Source organism: Chiloscyllium plagiosum, chromosome 1 (assembly GCF_004010195.1).
Source record: "Chiloscyllium plagiosum isolate BGI_BamShark_2017 chromosome 1, ASM401019v2, whole genome shotgun sequence".
NCBI lineage: Eukaryota > Metazoa > Chordata > Chondrichthyes > Orectolobiformes > Hemiscylliidae > Chiloscyllium > Chiloscyllium plagiosum.
The window spans coordinates 22344416-22357572 of record NC_057710.1 but is presented as its reverse complement, the minus strand read 5'-3'; the positions used below and the strand labels follow the sequence as shown (position 1 = coordinate 22357572).

The 13157-nt window shown below is 40.6% G+C and overlaps 2 protein-coding genes across 2 annotated transcripts; one reads left to right on the top strand and one right to left on the bottom strand.

The window, feature by feature from the left end:
* The first annotated feature begins 278 nt into the window (after nucleotides 1-278).
* LOC122555261 (neurophysin 1-like) lies at nucleotides 279-5551 on the top strand. The gene is made up of 3 exons (XM_043701081.1): nucleotides 279-457; nucleotides 3017-3221; nucleotides 5282-5551. Exons 1-3 carry the CDS (start codon nucleotides 338-340, stop codon nucleotides 5335-5337), a joined length of 381 nt encoding a protein of 126 aa, XP_043557016.1. The 5' UTR covers nucleotides 279-337; the 3' UTR covers nucleotides 5338-5551.
* Nucleotides 5552-5632: 81 nt separating this feature from the next.
* Nucleotides 5633-12796, bottom strand: gnrh2 (gonadotropin-releasing hormone 2). Its single transcript, XM_043701094.1, has 4 exons — nucleotides 12579-12796; nucleotides 9885-10063; nucleotides 7232-7315; nucleotides 5633-5913 (listed from the first exon to the last, which is right to left on the bottom strand). The coding sequence occupies exons 2-4, from the start codon at nucleotides 10020-10022 to the stop codon at nucleotides 5875-5877; spliced, it is 261 nt and encodes an 86-aa protein (XP_043557029.1). The 5' UTR covers nucleotides 10023-10063; nucleotides 12579-12796; the 3' UTR covers nucleotides 5633-5874.
* Nucleotides 12797-13157: the final 361 nt, after the last annotated feature.

The following is a 13157-nucleotide window of genomic DNA, read 5'->3' as shown; positions in this document are numbered from 1 at the left end:
TTCTTGCATCAGGTTCTGAAGAAGTAACATCTAATTGGAAAATGATATTCAGATACAAACGTATTGTACTCATTTAAATTAATTTCCTTTTTTGACTAATTGCAAAAATAAAACATTCATCAAGGTTATGGAATGACCTCAGGTGAATCGTGTGTGGCACTATACATCTCCTCATTAAAATAGTTTGGAAAATATATTCAGCGTGTGCTAAATTAGCAAGACAATAGCATCTCCGTACTGGGAATGATTGTTGGAGAGTATAAATAAGATGAGGATTCAGAGATGCTCAGTGCAGTTTGGAAGGTTTCCTGGTTCTAGCTCCAACAGATAGAACACCATGCAGTCTGTCTACCTAGCTGTTTGCCTTCTCTGCCTCATCTGCTTCACTTCAGCTTGTTACATTAACAACTGCCCTGTAGGAGGCAAGCGATCGATCATGGACATGGAGATCAGACAGGTAAGGAGCAACTCTCATCGCCTTTCTGTCAAGATATTTTAAAGCACTGTTGATTCTGTTGTTAGATTAAGAATCCAGATGGAGGACAACAAATGGTGGAAAATCCCAGAGTGCATTGTTTTTCCTCTTTTATTCTGATTTATTTCATTACGTAGTTTGTATACAAATCTTGAACAGAATACAGATTCTAAATTTGCCAATTCTGGTTAGACATATCCCAGCAGGTTCCATCAAATACTTCCCTGATCAGTTAAGCAGTTTTTTTAACCCCATCTCCAATATTTTTCATTTCTAAAAGACAGAAGGGGGTGAAGGTAACTTGGGTAAAAAGCATTTGTTTTAACATTCCTAAGATTTCTCTGGCAGACCTGTCTTAGTGGTCTGGAAACAGATCTTGAATTTCTGGGTCAGTGACACGAACCTTTGTTAGTACTTTTTAATAGGACAGTATTGAATTGATTCTTCTGGGTATGAGAGATTACATGAAAAAGTATTACCTATTCTGCCTAAACATTTCATGGGATGACTCAGTACAGAAGAAAGATGTCAATTGCCTTCCTCAGGGGTATTTAGAAATAGCCAGTAAATGCTGCCTCATCAGCAGTACCCCAACCCCATGATGCATTAAAAGAAATTGGACTGAGTTCCAACTCTCCAAAAGAGCCCCAGTTGCTCCCACTGTCTTGTCCTTTCCCTGTTTATTTTCCTTTTCAATGAGTCATCTAATTTAATTTTAAAAAGTTCTTATTGAATCTACTCTCAGGTCATGACCATTGCGAATAATGTTTATCTGCCACAGGTTTGCCAATCTTCTTAAGTCACTGGTTAGCATTCAGGAAACCACATGGTGGGCCAAAGGGCCTTTCCTGTGCTGCACTGTTCTATTGTCCAACTCCCAGTCCCAGACTCAGCCAGTGCCATTTTGCATCCTTGAAAAGGAAATGTCACCAGCTCTGTCCTTTACATAGGAAGGGGAGATCTTGGAGCAGTCCTATGCTAAGGGATCAGCAATCGGTGACAAAGACTCTTTTGCACATCCTCTATTCCAATTCTCCTCCCTTCCTAGGGTACATTCAGGTTACAGTACAACCAAGTTCAGATGGTTGGAGAAATAGTGCTGTAATACATTGGAGACTGTATGACAGACGCAGTATGGACCACAGAATGAGTGTCCAAATACTGCTTCAACCATTTCTGCTCACAGTGGTATTTTCTGATCTTTTGTTGTGGACATGGATGTTGCTGGTTAGGCCAGCATTTATTGCCTATTCCTAATTACCCAGTGGGCAGTGAACTGGATTAATTATAGAGTCAGGATTGCTGCACTAACCTATCAAATCTTTAATAAGTTTGCAAATGACTAGAACTTTTTTTCCCAGGGCAAGGGTTGGAAAGTCTGAATTCAGTTAATCTCCCCATCCATTCGTGGGAACAGAATTCTCAATGATAGTTTGCTTCTCTCATCTTTAGTTTACCTCCCATACCCTCATCCTCCTGAGGTCAGTGGTTCTTGTTAGTGCTCAGATCTATGGGGATGGATAGCACTGGTCAATCACTGAGGAAGATTAAAAAGCAGTGTCCACTAGACCGATGGCCCTTTCCAACACTCTTTGAGACTCAGGTGATACAAACATTGAATTCAGTGTGAATTTTCTCACCCCAGGCAGTCAGAGAATCATAGAATCCCTGGTATGTGGAAGCAGGCCATTCAGCCAAGAAGCCCACAATGACCCACCAAATAGCATCCCAAACCCCAGACCTTCCCTGTGACCCTGCGTTTCCCATAACTAACCCACATGTCCTTGGACATTACGGGCAGTTTAGCATGGTCAATGCAACTAACCAGAACATCTTTGGACTGTGGGAGGAAACCCTTGCAGATACAGGGAGAATGTGCAAACTCCAAACAGATAGTTTTCTGCAGGTGGAATCGAATCCATGCCCCTGGTGCTGTGAGGCAGCAGTGCTAACCACTGTGCTACCCTCACTCCACTTTTGCCTGTTGTTGGATTGAGCCCTGTTTTTAGATTTCTCTAACTCTGAGTGTTGGGACCAGCTTAAAATAAAGCAATCCCTCTGTGTCCTCAGGTGCATATGCACCTCCAGAACCCTGGCAATCCTGTCCTCAAAAGCCAGCTGGTTTGCCCACATATTTATTCAACAAGTACATTACAGTCAGCTGACATTCGCGTTTTTTTTTGCCAGAGGTTTGTACGGATCTTTGGTTGATGTTAAACCAAGGCTCCAATGGGATGGAGGTACTATCTGACAAAGAGCATTACATTACAGTAGATTATTGCATCACTGAACTCACTGCAGCTTTTTGGGAATTTGCTGTACCACAAACATGACTCTGTAGTTTCCTCCATAGTAACCCCACTCCATCAGCAATGAAACTGTGGCAGAGCTTAAACACAGTTGACACAAGCATGTCTGTTCTTCCACAAAACATGCAATCTTGCGATTTGGCTTCAAAAGTTAAATGTAAAAATTGCTTCTGCAGCTCCTCTGTGTAATTTCGCCTCCACTGGCATAACCTGCCTTTCTATTCTTTCCTAGTGCTTGTCATGTGGTCCTGGCAACAGCGGCCATTGCTTTGGAGCCAGTATTTGCTGTGGAGAGGGGTTTGGCTGCTACATTGGAACCTCGGAGACCCTGAGGTGTCAGAAGGAAGATTACCTGCTGTCTCCTTGTGAACCCAGTGGCAGAGCCTGCGGCAGCAACGGCGGGAAATGTGCTTCATCTGGAATCTGCTGTACACAGGGTGAGTAACTGGCTCATCAATCCTAGATAATTCAAAAGATGGGTCTCACTTCATAAAGTTAGATTTGACTGGTGTGTGAGAGTGAGCGAGTGATGAGTGAGTAGGTGAGACAGTAGCTGACACATCATGTCATACTGTCTCTCATCCTCTGTAATCAGAGTTAATCTGCATTCATTTGACTTCAGTTAGGTATAGGCTTTCTCCAGGAGGTTTCCATTGACATGGGTTTTTAAATCATCTTGCAGCTCACCTGATAGGAATACCATTTATACTGTATGTTTTTTAAAAAAGGGAACAAAAGTGACACAGCACAGTGGTTAGCACTGCTGCCCTCACAGTGCCAGGGAGCTGGGTTCAATCCCACCCACTGTCTGCGTGCAGTTTGCACATTCTCCCTATGTCTGGGCCTAGTTTTCTCCCACAGTCCAGAGATACACAGAATTGGCCAGGGGAAATGTGGGGTGGGATTTCCTTTGGAGGGTTGATGTGGGCCAGACGGCCTACTCCCACCCTGTCGGGATTCTATGAAGTACTTCAGTGAAGAAACAAATGTGGAGATGCATTTATAAAATTCCTGGGTGGAAAGCATAACAAAAAGTTCAGAATTCACTCCTTTACATTAATGATCAAAGTGGGCAAAGCCAAACTTATATACATGTTCCTGGTTAGATCTAGATCCTGTTGCTGTGGAAAGTGGGAAGAGAAGACTCCCAGCTTCAGAACCCAACCAGGTTGGCAGGGACAAGTTCATCTCCTGTGGTTGTAAATGTTCCAGCCTTTCATCTTCATTGACCCACAGACTAGTGTGGGGCCACACGGTGGCTCAGTGGTTAGCACTGCCACCTTGCGTTACAAAGGACCATGGTTTGATTCCACCCTTGGGTGACTGTTAATGTTCTCCCTGTGTCTGCATGAGTTTCCTTTGGGTGATCCAGTTTCCTTCCACAGTCTGAAGATGTGTAGGTTAAGTGCATTGGCCATGCTAAATTGCCAATAGTGCTCAGGGATGTGTAGATTAGGTGTACTAGCCATGGGAAATGCAAAGTTACAGGGAAAAGGCAGGGGTCTGGGTGAAATGCTCTTCGGTGGGTCAGTATGGACTCAACAGGCCAAGCGGCCTGCTTCCACTTTGTAGGGTTTCTATGATAGCGCATTGCAGGGTTCAGCACTTAGCACAGGATTGGAAATGTCACTGAGACAACCACAAAGATGTAGAACAGAGAAATGCCACCTGCGTCAAGCTTAAAAATATCACTAAGTCTGCATTGGCTGACAGTAGTAAAGCTGAGAGATGTTCCATTAGCATACATCTCACTATAAATGTCATTAATCTTAAGGCTAACGCTATGGGAACATGTTCCAATACTACCAATAGCTGGTGAATTTGAACTCAATGAATTAATACAATCTGGAACTGAAAGCTAATTTTGTTAATAGCGGCCATGAAAGTAATCGATTGTTTTAAAAACTCATGTGATTCACTAATGTAAAGAAGAAAGTTTTCCACCCTTACCTGGCTTGACCTACTCTAAACCCAAGGTAATGTGGTTAACTTTTAGCTTCCCACTGAACCGACTGAGTGCCCTATTCAAATTTGTACAATCATGCCACAGAAAGACAGCAGCAGTTCAAAAAGTGGCTCACCAACACTTTCTCAAGGGCATTGCGGAACGGAAAACAGATGTTGGCCACATTAACAACACCCACGTTGTATAAAATAATTTTAAAAATACATTGTTGGGCAGAGGAAAGGAAGTTCTGCTTGACCTTTCCTGAATACCATTGAACATACAACATTCCACACTACAGCAGTAAAATCCTTTTAAGTCAATCAGCACAGGTTTAATGCTGAAATGGGAATAATTTTCATGATCTTGTCCTTTTTCCCGGCTTAAGTGATTTGCATGAACCTATTTATTATTGTTTTCTTATGTGAGCTTATTCAGAACAAATGTATTCTAGGTGCCTTGCATAGATCTGTAAATATGACCTTTGCAATTAATAAAGGAGATGGTGATGCTAGTATACATATCAATTGTTATTTTGTTCCCCTATTGTAGAGAGCTGTGCCATGGATTCCACGTGTGACACCAGGACCATTTTCCCGTCCGATTAATGTGTACATTCGGAGAAACACTGATTACTGATGCAAGACCCAAAACAATGAAGCTTGATGCCCACATACATTGAATACAATAATCTTTTAATGCAAAATAGAGAGAAACGATAATTTGTAAAGATTTTCAGACATGTACAGTTGCTTTAGCTTATTGCAAAATAATGTCAAAACTTGGAAAAACAGTTAATAAATAAAACACACCAACCTTTCATCTCTTTTCTTGAGTATTTCTCATGTTCAAGCATTGGCTTTTGAGAGCTGGTGTTATCAATACATGGCAAAATAAAGCCCTTCATTTTACAAGGTTGAAACTAAAATGCCAGAAAGGGAATTCTGTCTGTAGTGTTTCCACAGATGTCACTGAAACAGCCTCACAGCACCATTTCACAGACTTCAAGCCATGTACATGAGATGGATCTTTGACACAAACTTGTTGCAGAATTTAAAATCATACTTCTGGGAAAATGTCTTCAGGCAGGTCAGCTTGATGAGATTATAACTTACACCGGGGACAATCTGAAAACAAAGCAGCCTTCATTTCTTCTTCTGAATCTGTTGCACCAACATATCCATCTGATTTTATGAACATAGAAAGGGAGGTAAAACAGCAGAATGAACAAACTTCTATAATTCATATTTATCTAGAAAAGTCCAGATCTTGATATTCTTACGATCTATTTTCAATATAAAGCTCAGTTGGTTAGATCACTACAGTGTGGTGCAGGATTAAGGATTCATTTATCCCACCAGCTAAAATAGATCGAGGACAGCTGCCTTGTCACCTTGTGCAGTGATCACCTCAAGCCAAACATAAGAATCGCTCTCTCTCTCTTTCTCTCCCCCAAATGGAGAAAGTTTTCTATACTCCTTTGAGGATATAACATTACACTTTCAAAATAAAAGTCATTCATAATCTTATTATTCACACAGAGGGTGGTCCGTGTATGGAATGAGATGCCAGAGGAAGTGGTGGAGGCTGGTACAATTGCAACATTTAAGAGGCATTTGGATGGTTATATGAATAGGAAGGGTTTGGAGGGATATGGGCCGGGTGCTGGCAGGTGGGACTAGATTGGGTTGGGATATCTGGTCGGCATGGACGGGTTGGACCGAAGGGTCTGTTTGCATGCTGTACATCTCTATGACTCTATGACTCTCCTAAGGATAATTCCAAATCATGCATACGCACAGTTCTTTACGATAGAACTCTTGTTCTCAATATAACCTTTAGATCCAGAATCACAGGAATTGGCCACTGATTCTGGCCTAACTGTGCACACTCACTGAATGATATAGCACAAAAAGAAATGATGCAGCCCATCATCTGACCCATTTTGAAAGATTGATCCCATTAATTTCACCCCCATGTTACCTCACACTGAACTTTGAGAAGTTATTCCTTTTTAAGTATTTATTCAATTCACTTTTAAACGTCACTGTTTAGTCTTCTTCCACTGTCTTTTCAGGCAGACAATAAAATGCTGGTGCATCTCCCCTATTATTCTTTGGCCAACTTTTGACCTTAATCTGCATCCTCTGGTCACCAACCTGACTACCACTGGAACTAGTTTTCCCATACTCTCTTGAAAACTCTATAATTTTAAACATATGCATTAAATCACTATTTAAACTTCACAGCTCTAAGAATCTCAATTTCTCATGTAACTGCAGCCTTTTTACTTAATTCCCAAACAAGTGAAACTCAACAAAAACAAAATCCAATAATTGAGGGATATGCCTGTGAAATTTATCAACAGGGCACTGTCACCCTTATGGGGTTTTGTAGTGTTTTCACAATGCCTTCCCTTATTTGCCAAAACAGGTGGAATTTTTATATTGTTTCTTCAAGTAACATTCTTGCTTTCTGAATAAATAAGAATGTTCTAATTACCACAATGCTCCTTATGATACCTTTACGTGGACTTTGCAGCAACAGGCAACCCTCGCCTTGACATAACTTGATATCTTCTGAAACCTGGGAAATGATGAGGAACATTCAAATGAACTTGTGCAGTGCAGTTCGCTTTGACCACCGCTTAGTTCTCCCCTCACCCCCTTAACATGCTCTTTCAGAGTAATTATCCCCTCTTTCTTTACCTGAAGCGGTCTGGAGTAAAACCAGCTGACTGTATTGCTTCAGTTAAATCAAATTTTGATTAGGCTTTGACTGGAGAATTTCTTTCACCTGGATGAATTTTACGTAGCTGACAGAACAGAAAAGGCAATGGGTGAGAGGCAAAACAAATCGGGGGGGAGGGAGGATAGGTCTGCCTTTCTCCTTCCAGGTGGTAGGGGTCATGGGTTTGGATGTTGCTGTCAAAGGAACCTTGGGGAGCTGTTGCATTGTGTCTTGTAGATGGTACACACTACTGCCACTGTGTATCAGTGGTCACGGGAGTGAATGCTGAAGCTAATAGTTGGGGTATCAACCAAATGGATTGCTATGTTATAGAGCAATAGAGTCATAGAATTGTACAACATGGAAGCAGACCCTTCGGTCCAACTTGTCCAGGCTGGCCTAAATAAATCCTATCTTATTTGCCAGTATTTGGCCCATATCCCTCTAAACCCTTCCTTATCATATACCCATCCAGATGTCTTTTAAGTGTTGTAATTATACCAGCCTCCACCACTTCCTCTGCCAGCTCATTCCATTCACTCACCACCCTCTGCATGAAAAAGTTGCTCCATTAATCCTTTTATAAATTTATCATATCCCTCTAAACCCTTCCTTATCATATACCCATCCAGATGTCTTTTAAGTGTTGTAATTATACCAGCCTCCACCACTTCCTCTGCCAGCTCATTCCATTCACTCACCACCCTCTGCATGAAAAAGTTGTTCCATTAATCCTTTTATAAATTTATCCCCTCTCACCCTAAACCTATGCCCTTTAGTCTTGGACTCCCCCACCCTTGGGAAAAAAACCTTGTCTATTTATCCTATCCATGCCCCTCATGATTTTATCAAATTCTATAAGGTCACCCCTTAGCTTCCGGTGCTCCAAGTAAAATAATCAACCTCTCCCTAGAGGTCAAACCCTCCAACCTTGGCAACATGCTTGTACATCTTTTCTGTACCCTTTCAAAATTTCACAAACTCTTTCCTATAGCAGGGAGACCAGAATTGAGGGCAGAATTACCAATGTCCTGTACAGCTGCAACATGATCCACCAACTCCCATATTCAATGCACTGACCAATAAAGGTAAGCATATCAAATGCCTCCTTCACTAACCTGTCTACCTGGGATTCCACTTTCAAGGAACTATGAAACTGCACACCAAGGTCTCTTTGTTCAGCAATAATGTCCTAGAAGACATTGCGATTTTTGTGTTGATGGAGCTACATTTGTCTAGGCAAGTGGACAATATTCCATCACACTCCTGACTTGTCCCTTGTAGATGGTGGACAGGCCTTTGGGAGTCAGGACGTGAATAACTCTCCTCAGAGTTCTCAGCCTCTGAGCTGCTGTTATAGCTGTAATATACACCTGGCTGGCCCAATTCAGTTTCTGGTCAATGGCAATTTTAAAATGTCTATAGTTATGGATTCAGCATTAACAGCATAATTGAAAATCAAAGGATTATGATTGGACTCTCTTTGGATAAAAATGCCCATTGCCTGTCACTTGTGTGGTGCAAATTTTATTTGCCATTTTTCAGCCAAAGCCTAAAAGTTTTCCAGGTCCTGCTGCATTTGGACATGGACTGCTTCAGTGTCTGAGGAGTTGCAAATTGTGTTGAACATTGTGTAGTCATTAGCAAATTTCCCCACCTCTGCCCTTATGATGTAGGGAAGATCATTGATGAAGCAGCTGAAGGTGGTTGGGTGTAAGGCATTACCCTGAGGAACTCCTGCAGAGATGTCCTGGAGCTGAGATGACTGACCTCCAACAATCACCATGCATGACTCTAATTGGTAAAGTGTTTTCTCTCTGATTTGTATTGACTCTGGTTTTGTTCCTTGATGATACCACACTTGGGCAAATGTTACCTTAATGTCAAGTCTAGTCAAACCAACTTTATCTTTTGAGTTCAACTGCCTTGTCCATGCTTGGATCAATATACATGGGTTTGCCAGTACCTGCAAGCTCCCCTCCAAGTCACGCATCACCCTGACTTGGAAATACATTGCCGTTCCTTCAGTGTTACTGGACCAAACTCCTGCAACTCCCTTCCAAACAGTACTGTGATATGAATGATGTCAGTGTAGATCGACCAATATCTTACTCGTCCCACTTGTTGACTGATCTCTAACATCTCTAACTTATCCCAGTTCTGATGACAAGTCAGTGGCATGAAATGTTAACTGTTCTGTCACCACAGTCATCACCTGACCTTACTGGGCAATTTCAGATTTGTGGGTTTATATTTCAGGACTTTCAACTGGAAGTAAAGATGTCTTAAGAATATCATTATGTGACATACTTTAAAAATATAAATAGTTAAAGGTTACCCTAACCCCATCTTGGTTATTACATTCACAGGAAGAAGTTAGGGGATCTTAGCAAAGATTAAAGAATGCAAAGAGAATAGGACTCACATCTGGAGATCGAGACAGACTCAGTTCTCTCTTCCCTCCTGGATACCAACCGTGAGACCAGTGTTGGGCTGTGGAAAACTGAGCGTTAACGATCAGCAGCAGGAATACCAGGAAATGCAAATTTCTCTGGAAAGCCATTATGTTGGTGTGGACCAGCTTCCTATCTCTGATTTGTAGAACTGGTGAGAAAACAAGTCAGTCTCTGTAATTGATTAGAAACTGAAAGATTATGTCCAATTACACTGACGATTTGAAGAAGGCATACCTAAGATTATCAAATACAATGGTATAGAATGAGGTCATTTTGGCACATTCAAGTCTATACTGGTCCCTTCCTAAAGAATTCCTGTTAAACCCCCCATCTTTCCCAATAAAGCTGCAAATTTTCCTTTTTCAAACTTTTGTCCAATTGCCTTTTGAAGGTTAGTATTGAAGCTGTATCCACTGTCCTATTAGATATTTTTAACCTCTACTTCCTCTGTTTTTCAGTCTCTCGTTAAGTTTCTGCCTTCCTCTCCTTGCGCGGAATTTGCCCTCAGTTACTCACCTCTTCCTACCCTGCAATGTGACAACCCAGCTTAAACTCTTCCAAACAACACTAGCAAATCTCCCTGCAAGGATATTTATCCCAGCCCTGTTCAGATGTAGTCAATTCAGGTATCAGCTTCCCCACACTTTCATCAGATCAGCTACAGGGATGAAGGATTAGATGAAAGATTTCAGGTATGAAATTAGATTGGAGAAGCTGGTGTTATTTTCTCAGAGGAAAGGAGATTGAAGGAAGAATTGAAAGACCTGCACAACATTATGACAGGTTTAAATAAGGTAGACAAGAGTAAACTGCTCCCACTAGTTAATAGTACAGAGGATGGGGGAACACAGATTTAAAGTTTTAGCTAAGAAGTATGGAAGATGGAAGAAAGAACCTATTAGTATGGTGAGTAGTAATAACCTGGAACTCAGTGCCTGTGAGAGTTGGTGCACAGATGGTGAATGACTTAAAAATGAAATTAGATGGAAGCTTGAGGGAAATAAACTTGTAAGGCAATGCTGACATGGAGCCAGAGTATGGGACTGATTGGATTATGTTGCACAGATCCAATATGGACTCAATGGGCCATTTGATATCCTTCTGAGCCGCATTAATTCTATGGTTTGAAGAAACAAGAGGGAGTTCTCACAATGAGTCCTGGCCAATGTTAATAACTCAGCCAAACTCATCTGGATATAATACGTGTGTGAAATCAACAGGAGCATCTCCCACATCATGGAAGTGACTGCATTTCAAAAGTGTTTTAGTGTTTGTCAAGTATTTTCAAAATGTCCAGATATCATGGAAGGTACTATACAAATATTATTTCTTTCTTCCCTTCTTCAGTGAACAGGTTTAGCCTGGTGCGAAACTAGGTTTAGTGTGTGAAACATTTCATTATTATGAGATAGGAGAAGTTATGTGAAATTTACATCAACTAAATAAGCAGCTTGCTGAGATCAGGGTAATTTGCTAGACCTGGACTACATTAGCAGAAATACAATGGCTTAGATTTCAGATAGTACGGGATGCCACCATTCTAATTAGCTCAGACATAGTGACTGAAACCAATGACGAGTTAATCTATATTTTAGTTAGTGTTAGTTAAGAAAGGAAAGTTGTCCAGGACAATGTGACAGAATTCTATTCGTTCTGTCCCGAAGAGTGCCTTAGGGGATTTTTGGTCCAGTCGAACAAACAGCTATAGAAAGGCAGCATCTCCAACAATGCAACATTTCCCAAAGTGTCATTATAAAGTGTACTCTAAAGAATTTGAAAATAAACTCTCATGACTTGAAGGTGGGACTACAGTCATTGATGGAGAAACCAATGGCTAGGGTTAGATTAGGGAGCTCAGGGACGTGCATCAGTCAAGAACCATGTCACTTCTACTTCACATTTGTAGTTTGGGGTATTGTGAAATCTTTTGGGTATCTTGAGAATAAATTTCACAAAACATGGCTTTTGCTGAGGTGTGTACCCTCAAGTGAAAGGCTATTACTTCAGAGGATGCAGTATTCACTGACAATGTTTTAGTCTTTAAGATTGGAAACTGGAAAATGAATGAGCAGAGAATCTGAAGTAGAAGACTTGCTGCAGAGTCCACACTGTCCACTTTCTGTGCAACAAGCCCCAGTACACAAACCATTCCTTTTGATTTCTGCAATCGCATCTGAGATGAACATCAAGTTCCTCAATATTTAATTTCTGAATTAATCTTTCAAGATTACACCAGCATTTTAAAGGTATTGGCTGCGATTTCCCATATTGTACTTTAAAGAAGAGTTACCAGACGTGCTAAATAGTTAATAATAAGCCTAACAATTCATTTAACCCGAGCTATTTATTTAACATTTAACCTGCTTTAAGAGATAGCGAAATTACAAATTACAGAGGATTCACCCACAAATAAAAGTTAATGATGCCTGTTTGGTATGAAAAGCACTTTGGAAACAAAAATATTAGAAGGCAATCTTATTGTTCTTCCCTAAAGTGGAACAATTAATGCATTTATTAAATTATTAGTGGATTACAAGTCTGAAATTCCTTAGCCCTAATTAAACAATGTTCAGTCAGCAAACCTTATAATCTTCCTTTACTCATAAGAAACTTGGCATAATTATGTCCAAATGAATCAAAGACTTGGAACAATTAGGACTCACCCGTCAGAAGCTTGAGATTTTTGCTTGCTTTCTTTCAGTAGACCAGTCGGAGTTTACTCAGCTCTCTCTCTCTCTCTCTCTCAGCATGTATATATATATATATAACATATATGTAACCTTTGGTGTTTGAGATAGACGTAAAATCTTCAATTTAGAATCATCCTGCATAATGAAGTCTGATCAATACAATGTGACCGTGTGCAAACACTGTGCGTCTTCCAGCCTGAGAGTTTACACTATAGCACTCCCTGGAGAGTGAGTCCTCCTGTTTACACATTAGTATGACCAATGCAGCTACATGGGGAGGTTAGAGCCAATGTGAGCTAAAGTTGCCAATCTTTACTGATTGAGAGTTAGAACTTTTCTCTCAATCTTTCCCAACAACATTTCAGGGTTGTACACAATACATTTCTGAATATTGACTTTCTTTAGAAAAGTGAGTTATTAATATAGTATACTCTAAACCTCACAAATTTGCTGCTGTGAAAGATTATAATTTTTATGATTTACATTCTTATGTGTGTTTGTACAGATCTTAAGTATTTGTAAACATAACAGACTTTTTGAAATATTTGCTCA